This window comes from Acipenser ruthenus, chromosome 4 (assembly GCF_902713425.1).
Source record: "Acipenser ruthenus chromosome 4, fAciRut3.2 maternal haplotype, whole genome shotgun sequence".
Lineage (NCBI taxonomy): Eukaryota > Metazoa > Chordata > Actinopteri > Acipenseriformes > Acipenseridae > Acipenser > Acipenser ruthenus.
The window spans coordinates 20,913,287-20,929,006 of record NC_081192.1 but is presented as its reverse complement, the minus strand read 5'-3'; the positions used below and the strand labels follow the sequence as shown (position 1 = coordinate 20,929,006).

Here is a 15,720-nt window from a genome sequence, read left to right as displayed (position 1 = left end):
TCAATTTTTTAGCCCTAGCTACTTGTTACTGGGGTTCTGAAAGGTAACGCACAGGGCAGCCTCGGCTTGGCCTGGTAGCATTCCGGTCGTAGGCTTGAAGGAAAAAATGACGTTGAGGTCTTTCAAAGGTAAACACCCATAAAACTGTAACTAGTAACATTTACAGTGACAAATAATTACTTCTCAGGCAGAGTTTACATTTTACAGAGGTTTTTTTCTTCAGTTTGATCAGGCTACAGCTTGAAATATTCTTGAAGGTCCAGCTATCGAACACACTCCTCCTCTGATGCCATTTTCTGGCAAGCTAATATGAAAAGTGCGTTCATGCGACATGTATTGTTTGACTAGTACTGCTGCACTTTCAAATTTCCATGTTATGCATTATTATTATTATTATTATTATTATTATTATTATTATTATTATTATTATTATTATTATTATTATTATTATTTAGTCATTTAGCAAGCTTTTATCCAAAGCGATTTACAGAGACTAGGGGGTGAACTATGCATCACAACTGCTGCTTCAGAGTCACTTACAATAGGACCTCAGTTTTATGTCTCATCTTAAGGAAGGAGCACAAGGAGGTTAAGTGACTTACTCAGGATCACACACAGTGAGTCAGTGGCTAAGCTGGGATTGAACCCAGAACCTCCTGGTAACAAGCCCCTTTCTTTAAGCAGTAGTCCTGTTTTTTTTATGTAACTAAAAGTAACTACGGTAGGTTATTTTTTCACATAAAATGTAATGTGTTACCACATTTAGTTATCTGTCTGAAAAAGGATCCATTACAGTTACAAGTTACTGACAAATTTAACCAGTTTAATGATACTGTACGGTTTCTAAAGCAGTGGCATTACCTTTAGATAATAACCACAATTAGGTAGTTTTCAAGCATGCATAAAATATAAGCTATATCTTACTAAAGGAAATCATTCTTTACCCCCTTGTCCTTCTCAAAGCCCAAAGCCGACACTGGAGGAGGTGGGCTCCTGGGGGCAGTCCTTCGACAAGCTAATGAAAAGCCCCGCCGGACGAAACGCTTTCCGTGATTTTTTACGAACAGAGTTCAGCGAAGAGAACATGCTGTTTTGGCTAGCCTGTGAGGAACTTAAAAAGGAAACCAACAAAAGTGTCATAGAAGAAAAAGCACGGCTTATATATGAGGACTATATTTCAATCCTTTCGCCTAAAGAGGTGAGTGTGTTGTAGTGAGCTGTTCCACTTGTGATGATACAAATATAATTAAATAATATTAAAGTCATCTACAAAAACAATGTATAAGAGCATATTTAATGCCAATAAATTCCAAACTGCTTTACAAAAAATATGAATACATTAATTTTTAGTTTTAAAAAGAGAGAGAGAGATTAATGTAGTACTTAGTAAACAAACAAGATGTAAGGAATTGCACACAGTAAGTGCCATATTGCCCTGTTTTCCATTGTACTATAATGACAAGGCGTGACTTATTTAATTTAGTAAGGTCAAAAAATGATTCTGTAATGACACTTTCTGTAATTACTGCTGTTTCGGTATTTTCATTATTTTCATTTTACTCCAGAATTACATCTTTTTTCATATGTCATGTTCATTAAACTGGTATATTTAATTAAGTGAAGGGGCATTTTCAACACAACCTAGTAAGGTACAAAATACAGCCGTTTTTAGATAGAAATTAGATACCTTATTTCCAAAGATATGTTCATCATCAATAGAGTAAGGTGCAGACATGATCTGGCAGTTCTGTGTGCTCCCAGTAGCATACCACTGTAACTCCCCAAGGGCTGATTTAGTGCCCCTCTATTAACATCAGGTTTATACATTTTAGGAAAGCAGGGTAAGGATCATACTCCACTGTTTCTTGCAACCAAGAATAGAGAACCATCACTGTAAACCACTGGCATAATATACAGCAAGGCTGTCCGACGGATGGGTCTTGAGCCATATATGGCTCACCAAGCTCTCCGATAGGGCTCTTTTGACATAGAAGTGGAGTACAGTCAGCACTCGGATATCTGTTACCCAGGTACACGTCAGTTGCATTTTACCGCCCTTGTATTAAGAATAAAATCAATCCCCATTATATATATAACAAATGAATGCACTTACCCGCCACACGCGATTTCCATCTCCGTCACCAGTTTTCTGATACAAAGCCCATCTCTTCAATGTTACAATTTAGCTGAATGTCTATCACAAATCACATTTATTTTTTAATTCTCTCTAATGCCAAATTAGTCTGTCTTATATTGTGCAGTTACACAGTGCTTCCTCCAGTTACACCTGACGAAAATGCAGCCAAAACAAAGGTCTTTAATGGGAAATTGTACATACTGCTACAATACATACCTGAGTTCAATGTATGTACTGTATTACAGTTAATGTGTCGTCTCTTTAGTTTTGGCAAGTGATATTTTCAGAATCATATCGTTCCGAATTCATATACTACTTCTGTTGAAAATATAGTACTGTACCAACAAAACCAATATAGTACATCTAAATGGAAGCCTACTTATTTTAAAATAGTCCTTTCAGATATGTATTTTTGATATTGTATCTTTTTTTGTGTTCCCTGAAAAACGGACAAGGGTTGGAACAGGCCAAAATGAAATAATCAGATATGTGTCACACGCGTTTAACCGTCAGTGAAGTCAAAATTTTATAGGGTCGGATATGTGAGTGCTGACTGTATCCTATTCAAGGCTCTTAATGGGTTTGAAAAGACTACAAGGGTAATCGATAGTCTTTGGCAGAAGTAGTCAAAATGCAAATACATTGATTTAGGCATGACTCATTGTTTAAGAACTACCTGGTCATCAGTATGACTTTAATCGAAAGGGTTGGACAGCTCAGGAATGAAGAGACCTGGATAGTTCAGCAAGATATAATGGTATAATGAGATGAAATTAGACCATAGGCGTATGGTAATGCAATTAACTGCACATTAATTAGATCAACTGAAAACAAAAACAATAGTGTAGTTTGTTGTGGCTGAATGAAAGACAATGCATTATTGAATTGTTCTAATTAGATCTCATTTGTTTGGTTGTTAATATGAATATACTCCATTTTGAAATGCTGAATCACATGTGACTGACTGATCTAAAACTAAAATTGAACATGGAGACAAAAATAACCTTTATTATTATTATTATTATTATTATTATTTGTTTATTTAGCAGACGCCTTTATCGAAGGCGACTTACAGAGACTAGGGTGTGTGAACTATGCATCAGCTGCAGAGTCACTTACAACTACGTCTCACCCGAAAGACGGAGCACAAGGAGGTTAAGTGACTTGCTCAGGGTCACACAATGAGTCAGTGGCTGAGGTGGGATTTGAACTGGGGACCTCCTGCTGAGAGAATTATTCATATTTGTTTAAACAAGCCAGTGTAAGCCAATAAGTGGAAATCTTTATTTTAACTGCCTTGTTTTTTTTCCGACACTGGACGGCTGTGTAGCTGAAACATTTTGTATACTTTTAAATTTAGAACAGTACTCAGACATTCGAATAGTTGGCATTATTGTACGTATAGTATATACTGTCAGAATATGATTTATTGTTTTTCACATTGTAGATGAGTATCAGTGGAAACCATTTTCACCTCACAGACTGTCCAGTTCAGCCACAGCTGAAAGTGACCAGTGTCCTTTATACATTCTGTGCAGCTCGCCGTCTTAAGTATACCCACATCATGGACTATCTGTTATCAAACTCTGAAAGGTCACATTTTATTCTTAAACATATATTGCCTTTATGTAATTCTTTTCTTACTGAGTTTCCTATATATTACCAGGTCAGCCTGGACTCCAGAGTTCGTGAAGTGATCAACAGGAATATGCTTGAGACAACATCCCACACATTTGACGATGCACAGCTGCAGATATACACCTTAATGCACAGAGACTCGTATCCACGATTCATGAACTCCTCAGTCTACAAGGACCTGCTCCAGACCTTATCGGAACCATCCTCAGAATCTTAGGAACTGTCTTTCTTTTTTCTTAAATTATTTAGAATAGAAAATGCCAGTGGGCCAAGTGGTCACTCACAGGGACTTTAGACCTATAGGATCTGCCCCTGAAATGTATACTCAGGCCTATTTTACTATGGATTTTAAAGTCTCAAATCTGCAGAGGGCTCACCACCACCAACTGAATGCAACTTCAGACCAACTTAGCAAAACACTCCAAAGGATAACTCAAGAAAAAAAGTAAAAAATAAAAAAGCTTGTTGTGTTTTTTAACTATGTGTGTGTGTATATCTATATATCTATATCTATATATATATATATATATATATATATATATATATATATATATATATATATATATATATATATATATATATAGTTGTAGTCTAAAGTTTACATCCCCAATAGAAATTTATAATTTCTAGAAATTTCTCGAAAAAGAAAAAGAAAAAATAATTTTAGGAAAAATCTTGTGTATCAAAAGTTTTGCTTTAGTGGATGAAGAAAAAAAGTTTCAAGAAATAGATGTCTACAATTATTTATTTCAGAATATTTTCTGCAAAACTCCAAAAATGCTAATTCAAAAGTATTCATACCCTGACATGGAAAATGAAATTAATAGCTAGTTGAGGCACCTTTAGCAATAATAACCTATTTTAAACGATTAGGATATTTGTCAATGAGCTTTTGGCATGATTCTTTAGTGATTTTTGACCATTCTTCAACGCAAATTTGTTCCAGTTCATTCAAATTCCGAGGTGTGTTGGTGTTATTTTCTTTGTATGCCTCACCAGACCAAATAGCTCGATTTTTGTTTCATCGCTCAAAACCTTTTACCAGAACTCATATCCATCATTCAAATGCCGTTTTGCAAACTTTAAGCAACTGTCCTTGTGACATTTTCCTAAGAGTGGCTTTTTCCTTGGCCTGCAACCACTGAGACCTTCACCATGCAATACTCAACCTATGGTTGAAATGGAAACCCCAGTACCACTTGCAGCCAATTCACTTTGAATATCTTTGGCAGTCAATCTCGGACTGTTATTGACCTTCCTCACAATTCTTCTACTTGTTCTTGATGAAAGAACCTTCTTTCTTCCAGACCGAGGGAGCGTTGTGACAGTACCATGAGTCTTGTACTTGAATGAATACTTTTGAATTCGCATTTTTGCAAAACTTTTGATACAAAACAATTTTTCCTAAAGTTCATTATTTTTGAGAAATTTCTAGAAATTATACATTTCCATTGGGTTATGTAAAATTTTGGGGTATGTAACTTTATATATATATATATATATATATATATATATATATATATATATATATATATATATATATACAGTACTGTGCAAAAGTTTTAGGCAGGTGTGAAAAAATGCTGTAAAGTAAGAATGCTTTCAAAAATAGACATGTTAATAGATTATATTTATCAATTAACTAAATGCAAAGTGAGTGAACAGAAGAAAAATCTAAATCAAATCCATATTTGGTGTGACCACCCTTTGCCTTCAAAACAGCATCAATTCTTCTAGGTACACTTGCACAAAGTCAGGGATTTTGTAGGCATATAGTCAGGTGTATGATTAAACAATTATACCAAACAGGTGCTAATGATCATCAATTCAATATGTAGGTTGAAACACAATCATTAACTGAAGCAGAAACAGCTGTGTAGGAGGAATAAAACTGGGTGAGGAACAGCCAAACTCAGCTAACAAGGTGAGGTTGCTGAAGACAGTTTACTGTCAAAAGTCATACACCATGGCAAGACTGAGCACAGCAACAAGACACAAGGTAGTTATACTGCATCAGCAAGGTCTCTCCCAGGCAGAAATTTCAAGGCAGACAGGGGTTTCCAGATGTGCTGTCCAAGCTCTTTTGAAGAAGCACAAAGAAACGGGCAACGTTGAGGGCCGTAGACGCAGTGGTCGGCCAAGGAAACTTACTGCAGCAGATGAAAGACACATCATGCTTACTTCCCTTCGCAATCGGAAGATGTCCAGCAGTGCCATCAGCTCAGAATTGGCAGAAAACAGTGGGACCCTGGTACACCCATCTACTGTCCGGAGAAGTCTGGTCAGAAGTGGCCTTCATGGAAGCCAAAAAGCCATACCTCCGACGTGGAAACAAGGTCAAGCGACTCAACTAGGCACGAAAACACAGGAACTGGGGTGCAGAAAAATGGCAGCAGGTGCTCTGGACTGATGAGCCAAAATTTGAAATATTTGGCTGTAGCAGAAGGCAGTTTGTTCGCCGAATGGCTGGAGAGCGGTACACGAATGAGTGTCTGCAGGCAACAGTGAAGCATGGTGGAGGTTCCTTGCAAGTTTGGGGCTGCATTTCTGCAAATGGAGTTGGGGATTTGGTCAGAATTAATGGTCTCCTCAATGCTGAGAAGTACAGGCAGATACTTATCCATCATGCAATACCATCAGGGAGGCATCTGATTGGCCCCAAATTTATTCTGCAGCATGACAATGACCCCAAACATACAGCGAAAGTCATTAAGAACTATCTTCAGCGTAAAGAAGAACAAGGAGTCCTGGAAGTGATGGTATGGCCCCCACAGAGCCCTGATCTCAACATCGAGGGATTACATGAAGAGAGAGAAGCAACTGAGGCTGCCTAAATCCACAGAAGAACTGTGGTTAGTTCTCCAAGATGTTTGGGCCAACCTACCTGCCGAGTTTCTTCAAAAACTGTGTGCAAGTGTACCTAGAAGAATTGATGCTGTTTTGAAGGCAAAGGGTGGTCACACCAAATATTGATTTGATGTAGATTTTTCTTCTGTTCACTCACTTTGCATTTTGTTAATTGATAAATATAAACTATTAACATGTCTATTTTTGAAAGCATTCTTACTTTACAGCATTTTTTCACACCTGCCTAAAACTTTTGCACAGTACTGTATATATATATATATATATATATATATATATATATATATATATATATATACTGCCAACAGCATTGGGGCACCTTACCTGCGTCTCTGTATTTCTTGTGAGTAGTGTATATGGATGGCTGCTGTATGGTTCAGATCTGATGATGGCCAAACAACACCCAAGTGGCAAATGTTTTACTATATATATAAAACAGAAAAAATTCTCAAAGATAAGAGCTACAATTGGGGAAGTGCCTTGCCATTTACAGTAGTTTCTGACATGGGCTATAACCTAGATTAAACTTCTTACCACATTTATTAAGAACAACAATGTAGGGGTGGTATTTTCACTTGTCTTGGAATACACTCAATTGATGTACTGGTTTGTTAATATAGTGCTAATGGGAAAACAATATGGATCAACCTCAAGTTATCTAAGCCAATGGTTTGGAACAATACTGCCTATAAAATGTTTGTTTGTTTGTTGTAAAAATCTTTTATTTTAATATCAGAGTTAGCTTAAAATGCATTTTTGTTAATAATCTATGTATGTTTATAATAGTTCATTTTTAAAGAATTTATCTTGGGTTTTATTTTACAGACGAAAACAACGGACTGAATGTGGGAATTTCAATTACAATAAAGCACAACAATTTTATCCAACCTGCCTTTTAGTCACATATTTGAATACTTTCAAAAAGCAATATGAGGATTTAAATAACATAATTTGTGAATTGGCTGCAATATATATACATCGCTCCAGATAAACTGCGTACTGTCTGTTTTATGCATTGAAAAAATATGAATTACATGATATTTAAATTTTTAACGTAACACGCATAGAAATGATGCTGTACAGCTTGAGTTTGCATGTTATCAAGCTTTTTGTACTTCATTGTTTCTCAGCATCTCAATGGTTAATTGTGAATATACTGCAACTTGTAGCTAGAGAGGTGATTATAGAAATGCCGGGACAGCTAATTGTAGCCTGCCTGGGAATTGCCAGAAGCACATGACCAATAAGTGGATTTTCAATAAAATCCCAAAATAAATAAAAACCTACGGTTGAATCCACTCACTTGCAATGCGTGTTTGTGACTGGTGAAAAAAACGACTGGATTCCTCCGTCTTAGTCCCCCCTGAACCTAACTTACCAATTTATCTGTCAACCAAATTTGTGAAAGGTAAATCTACATAATATGTTTTATATTGCTATAGCAAGGCGACCAATAAGGAAAACAATATAATTGTTTCTTTATTGGCATTAGTGTAGTATCAGCTTTTTAATAATATTTTGGACATTTTTAGGGAGCGTGTCTGTCGAGTTGGAAAGGTAGCGCACAAGAGATAGAGAAAGGAAGATTTACAGAAAACAACTATAAAAACCGTAACAGCCTCGTACTAGTGGGAGGAGATTCTGTGAACGCAGTAGCTAACTACATCGAGAGTAGCAACTGTTATTAGTAACTAGAGTAGTAACTATATATTATTAAGATATGGCTAAATGACTGTGAAAAAGGCATTGTTGAATTTTTTTGTTCATTTTAGTATTTATTAAAAGTACTTATAATTTCAAGGTAATGTTGCATTAAGTTATTAGTTCCATTTGATGCTAACATTGGCGCTCATTAGTATATTCTGTGTTGCCTAAATACATAAAGAAACACTTGAATACATCAGTGATGGCTTACCATAAATGTAAGGCCTACATCAGAGCTGTAACTAGTGCAGGGTGAGCGGGGCAGCTACCCCGGGAGCAAAGCTGTGAGGGCTGGAAAAATGACTGAAATGCAATGCCTCTTGAGTAATAATTTCTCAGAGTCTCCCCCACCCCCAGCATAGTCTGAAGATTGCATGCGCCTCTACACTAGAAAAGGGAACGCATCACTTCCTTAGCAACGGTCTTAATGACCACTAACCTGGTTCTACACAAACCATGTGATGTGAGAAACTTTTAATACAGAGCGAAAACTAAATAAATACATTACCAAGATGCCTCCAAAGAAGCCATCTGGAGCCTAATTCAGAAAACAGAAGGGAGGAAGAGAAGAGGAAGCACGTAAGCTTTCTCAACAGTGGCAGAATTGGCTGAAAATGGTCGCTGACTTGGGTGGAAGCTCGACAAGAACATCTCTCCAAAGTCCCTTTCACACTGACATGCTCTACCCGGGTCGGACCCGGTGTCATGCAAGTTGGCTACGCGATTTCACACTGCGTGTCGACCCACATCCTGAGGTGGGCTGCTGGGACCCAGGTACATGGTTTCACACTGTGCGGGATTGTGACCCCTGTAGCCAGAACCCAGGTCCGGACCCAGGTAGGAGTGCCAGTGTGAAAGGGGCTTAACTTGCTGATTCTCTCCATTGAGCGCAGCAATAAACTTTGACACTGTAATAGACAGGTTTGCGAGTGTTAAGGCTAGGAGAGTTCCTCTGTAAATTTCATCAGGTCATTTTTTTCTATAATATGATTTAGTTAGAGTGACTCATTACTCAAAAGTGACAAATTTTCTTTTTGCTAACTGTATAGATGGAAATGCGATTTTATGTCTTTCTGAATATGCTTCATGACATTAAGTCATTGCAGTATGGGTGGGAGGAAAAAAACGGGAGGGGGTGAGGGTGGAGGTGGGTGGTGGGGAGGGGGGCACTAAAATGCCTAGTTACAGCTCTGGCCTACATGGCAATGTCTTAATGGTGTTTACAAAACTGCTTTACCAGACTGCGTGAATTGCTGTCAAGAAAGTACCCTGAAATACTTTGTTTTTCTGAAAGTGAGATACATCTGAATTTTCTGCACGTTTCCTTTTTGTAGGGTCCAATTGACATGCAGTGAAGCATACAGGCATTTGCATGCTGTTTCCTACCCCCTCAGTTTTTATTGCTGCTCAAGTGAATTCATCTTGCTAATGGCTACTGCTCTGATGCACAAGAAATCCTCATGGAATCAAGTACACATCCCTCTCTCTCTCTCTCTCTCTCTCTCTCTCTCTCTCTCTCTCTCTCTCTCTCTCTCTCTCTCTCTCTCTCACACACACAGTGGTAGTTACAAAGTGTGCATCTTTTCTACATGGTGTAACAACATGCATAGAATTACAGAACTACCTTTGCTGCTTGTGCCTGCTTCTTTCTCATATGGTACACATAATGGACAGTTATAATTGTAAGTCTTCAAGTACTTTCCTTCCTTAAATATGTCAGATTATCTTTGTTTGAAGAAGATAACATTCTCTTATTTGACATATACAACTTCCATAGCGTGAGTGTGCAATGCGACTAAGCAGAAAGCAATGTGGCCAGTGGGCCCTCTAGTGGTTGTGAATGATGCAACAGTGGAATAATGTACAGTAGTATCTACAGAAAAACAAGAAAATGAGCACCGTGCATGTATTGAACATAGAAGATTCACTGCATTTTGTTACACCACTGTATATGAGTGAATAAGGTGGGGAAAAGCTCAGATTCAACAAAACATTAAAATTAAATCTCCACATACCCAAATATTAAATGATTCATCCCAATATAAGGGGATTATGTCTTACTAATAAGGTCTTGTTCCTGCCACTTTCAATTTTGTTATTTGTATTTACAGGATAATGAATAGATTGTGTCCATGCACTATTGAACACTAAGTGGATGCACCTGTGAAGATCACAAAGGGGACAGATTGCATTTGCACCTTAATTATTCTTGTTAAAACTGGGCAAGATTAATAATGCATAAGATTTAAATTCACTCATTTCCCTTGCTGATCATTATTTATGGTCAGTCTGTTAAACCACACAGACTGCAATACCTTAAGAGATTGAAACAGGACTGATTGCTTGAACACATGGGGTTTTGTCCCCATTGTTTCACAGCAGAGGATCATTTCAAATTGACAAAAGGGTCTTGGACCATGAATGTTAATGCGATTAAGGCAAATCTAGGAAAAAAGCATACAATGATGCCACCAAAAATGCCATATTGTACTTGCAAGAACTTCTGAACCACTGTAGTTATCGCCTTCTCTGTAGTTTCCCCAGGCTTTTGTACAACAACAAATGCTATACAATGTCGGTGTCACAAAGTATGAGCCCCCAAAGTGGATGTTAGGCCAAAAATTTCATCCATTCAGCACCTCAGAACTTAAAAGGCAGCAGATACACACGTGTTATTTATAAGTCATAAAGCTGTTTTTTTTGGAAAAAGCAAAAAAAAAATCATGTGCCAGCAATTTGAACAATCAGGCTCCTACTAAATATGCTGTGAACTGGTTAAAGTAAACTGCTTCCATTTTATGGTTGCCTAGGTCTCTTTCAACAGGTAAAAACAGTTAAAGACCTACAGATTGATTTCTGGTTGGCTGTCTGATCAGTTCAGAGCAGATTTAGCAGGAGCCTGATTTCTCAAATTGCAGATACATTATTGTAGTATATATATAATATGTATATAGGGCAGCAGGGTGGAGTAGTGGTTAGGGCTCTGGACTCTAGACCGGAGGATCGTGGGTTCAATCCCAGGTGGGGACACTGCTGCTGTACCCTTGAGCAAGATACTTTACCTAAATTGCTCCAATGAAAAAAAAAAAACAACTGTATAAATGGGTAATTGTAGGTAAAAAATAATCTAATTGTATGTAAAAATAATGTAATATCTTGTAACAATTGTAAGTCGCCCTGGATAAGGGTGTCTGCTAAGAAATAATATATATATATATATATATATATATATATATATATATATATATATATATATATATATATATATATACACAGTGCCTATAGAAAGTCAACACCCCCTTTCAAAATGTTCACCTTATAGCCTGGAATTAAAATGCATTTAAATAGTTTTTTTTTTTTTCATTTATCTACACATCCTACCCCACAACTTCCAAGTGAAAAAAATATTATAGAAATCTGTAGAAAATTAATTAACAATAAAAACTGAAATAGCTTGGTTGGATAAGTGTCCACCCCCCTTGTAATAGCAATCCTAAATTAGCACAGGTGTAACCAATCGCCTTCAAAGTCACACACCAAGTTAAGTGGCCTCCACCTGTGTTAAATTATAGTTATTCACATGATTTCAACCATGAGCACCAAGGCGCTTTCAAAAGAACTCCAGGACAAAGTTGTTGAAAGGCAGAAGGTGTATAGCACCACCAAGACCCTGCCTAGATCAGGCCGTCCCTCCAAACTGGGTGACTGAGCAAGAAGGAGACTGATCAGAGAGGCTACCAAGAAGTCAATGGCAACTTTGCAAGAGCTACAGGCTTTTATGGCCAAGACTGGTCAGTGTGCATGAGACAACAATATCTCAAGCACTCCTCAAATCTAGCCTGTATGGTAGGGTGGCAAGAAGGAAGCCATTACTCAAGAAAGCCCACCTTGAATCCCGTTTGAAGTATGCAAAAAAAAACACTCAGAAGATTCTGTAGCCATGTGGCAAAAAGTTTTGTGGTCTGACAAAACTAAAATTGAACTTTTTGGCCTAAATGCAAAGCGTTACGTTTGGCGCAAACCCAACACAGCGCATCACCTAAAGAACACCATCCCTACTATGAAGCATGGTGGTGGCAGCATCATGTTATGGGGATGTTTCTCATCGGCAGGCTGGGGCACTTGTCAGGACAGAAGGGAACATGAATGGAGCAAAGTACAGATAAGTCCTTGAGGAAAACCTGAAGAAAGCTGAAACTGGGAAGGAAGTTAACCTTTCAGCATGACAACAACCCAAAGCACACAGCCAAAGCTACACTGGAGTGGCTAAGGAACAAAAAGGTAAATGTCCTTGAGTGGCCTAGTCAAAGCCCCGACCTAAATCCAATTGAAAATTTGTGGCATGACTTGAAGATTGCTGTCCATCAACGCTCCCCAAGGAACTTGATAGAGCTTGAACAGTTTTGTAAAGAACGGTCAAATATTGCCAAATCTAGGTGTGCAAAGTTGGTAGAGACCTATCCCAACAGACTCACAGCTGTAATTGCTGCCAAAGGTGCTTCCACCAAGTATAAACTCAGGGGGGTGGAGACTTATCCAATTATGAGCTTTCAGTTTTGTATTTTTAATATACAACTTTTTCCCCCTTAACAGTGTGGAGTATGGTGTGTAGATAAGTGGAAAAAAATCCTAATTTAATGCATGAAACTCTGAGGCACTGACACAACAAAATGTGAAAAAAAGTTCAAGGGGATGTAGACTTTTTATAGGCACGGGGTGTGTGTGTGTGTGTGTATATATATATATATATATATATATATATATATATATATATATATATATATATATATACACACAGTGCCTTGCATAAGTATTCACCCCCCTTGGACTTTTCCACATTTTGTAGTGTTACAACCTGGAATTAAAATGGATTTAATTGGGATTTTTACCATTTGATTTACACAACATACTTAACACTTTGAAGGTGGAAAATATGTTTTATTGTGACACAAAAGTTAATTAAACAAAGAAAAAGACATTTGTTGGTTGCATAAGTGTTCACCCCCGAGTCAATACTTTGTAGAAGCACCTTTGGCAGCAATTACAGCTGTGAGTCTTTTTGGGTAAGTCTCTACCAGCTTTGTGCATCTGGATCCTGCAATTTTTGCCCATTCTTCTTGGCAAAATTGCTCAAGCTCTGTCAAGTTGGATGGGGACCATTGGTGAACAGCAATTTTCAAGTCTTGCCACAGATTCTCAATCGGATTGAGGTCTGGGCTTTGACTGGGCCATTCTAAGACATTCAGGTTATTGTTTTTCAACCACTGCAGTGTAGCTTTGGCTGTGTTTAGGGTCATTGTCCTGCTGGAAAGTGAACTCCGCCCCAGTCCCAGGTCTCTTGCAGACTGAAACAGGTTTTCCTCTAGAATTTCCCTGTATTTGGCTCCATCCATCTTGCCCTCAATCCTGACCAGTTTCCCAGTCACTGCCGATGAAAAGCATCCCCATAACATGATGCTGCCACCACTATGCTTCACCGTGGGGATGGTGTTCTCAGGGTGATGAGCAGTGCTGGCTTTGCGCCACACATAGCGTTTTGCGTTAATTCCAAAAAGTTCAGTTTTGGTCTCATCAAACCACAGAACCTTTTTCCACGTTTGCTGTGTCTCCCACATGCCTTTTGGCAAAATCCAAACGGAATTTGATATGGGTTTTTTTCAGCAATGGCTTTCTTCTCGCCACTCTTCCATAAAGCCCAGCTTTGTGGAGTGTCCGGGTTATAGTTGTCCCATGGCCGGTTTCTCCCATCTCAGCTGTAGATCTCTCCAGCTCCTTCAGAGTTACCATTGGCCTCTTGGTTGCTTCTCTGAACTAATGCCCTCCTTACCTGGTCACTGAGTTTTGGTGGAGGGCCTTCTCTAGGCAGAGTCATGGTTGTGCCATATTCTTTCCATTTTTTAATAATGGATTTAACGGTGCTCCGGGGATGTTCAAAGTTTGGGATATTTTTTTATAACCCAACCCTGATTGGTGCTTCTCCAGAACTTTATCCCGGACTTGTTTTGATAGCTCCTTGGTCTTCATGATGCTGTTTGTTTAGATATGCTTTCTAACAAACTCTGGGGCCTTCCAGAAACAGGTGTATTTAATCTGAGATCATGTGACACTTTAATTGCACACAGGTGGTCTCCATTCAACTAATTATGTGACTTCTGAAGGCAATTGGTTGCACCAGAGCTTATTTAGGGGTGTCACAGCAAAGGGGTGAATACTTATGCAATCAAGACTTTTCAGTTTATTTGTAAATAATTTTGAAAAATATGTAGATTTTTTTCCCCACTTCGACATTATGGACTATTTTGTGTAGATCAGTGACAAAAAATCCTAATTAAATCCATTTTAATTCCAGGTTGTAACACTACAAAATGTGGAAAAGTCCAAGGGGGGTGAATACTTATGCAAGGCACTGTAGAGATAGAGAGATATACACATACACATATATATACATATACACACATATATATATATATATATATATATATATATATACATATATACATACACATATATAATGTGTATATTTATGTATGTGTATATATGTATGTATATATGTTTATATAGATATATGTATGTCCCCCATGTATATGTATATAAATATAAATATATATACACACACATTATATATATAATGTGTGTGTGTATATATATAACTAAAATGGCTGACTCAAACTGTCCTAGAAAGACCTTTCTGAATTGCCATAGGGACAAGTGTCCTTGAAAGATGGATACAAACACACTTTTGCCAAACTATACAATACTGTGCTTGGTTTAGCTGATAACAGAAACCAGTTTGCTGTTTCATCAGTTATTTGCAGTCTAGAAGCATGTAAACGTAAATTGATTAATTCTAACATAATACATTAGTGGGTGTACAATACATTAGTGGGTGTACATACTGGTTGTTTGATAACCTGGAGAAACTACAAATAATGCAATAACTACAGTTGTTCAGGACTTCTTGCAAGTACAATATGATATTTATAAATGCATCATTTAACTCAACATTTAATTTATATTTGCCTCCATTACAGTTACATCCATGGTTACAATTCGGTAGTATGTTGACACATTACTAAACTGGAAGAGCAGTTATGTGTGTGCAACAAGTATCAAGAAATATCTTTAAGTTTGAAAGACCTGACTTCTCAAACATGGCCACTTTTCATTTGTCAGAGGCCTGTAGCTTCAAAAATAAGTTGCAAGCTAATATTTTGGGATTCCTCCCAAAACATTTCCAGGTACTTCCATATGCGATATCAGCAGAATCTGAGAAGTTGAGGGGGTACAAGATCCCAACATTTTATCCATTTGGTGTGAAACAACCCTTCCATCTGTGAGGATAAGTCAAAAGTACATCAGCAGAAAAATAGCTGCAG

The 15,720-nt window shown here is 37.6% G+C and overlaps 1 protein-coding gene across 3 annotated transcripts in view; it reads left to right on the top strand.

Annotated features, from left to right (window-relative positions):
- Positions 1–4,270, top strand: part of LOC117400634 (regulator of G-protein signaling 20-like) — a 38,017-nt gene extending 33,747 nt beyond the window's left edge. For all 3 annotated transcript variants that reach the window (XM_059022177.1, XM_034000855.3, XM_034000854.3), the window contains exons 4-5: positions 964–1,198; positions 3,804–4,270. In XM_059022177.1, coding sequence (XP_058878160.1) covers positions 964–1,198; positions 3,804–3,992 — 424 coding nt within the window. In that variant the 3' untranslated portion in view covers positions 3,993–4,270. The remainder of the gene's footprint in view (positions 1–963; positions 1,199–3,803) is intronic.
- The last annotated feature ends 11,450 nt before the right edge of the window (positions 4,271–15,720 follow it).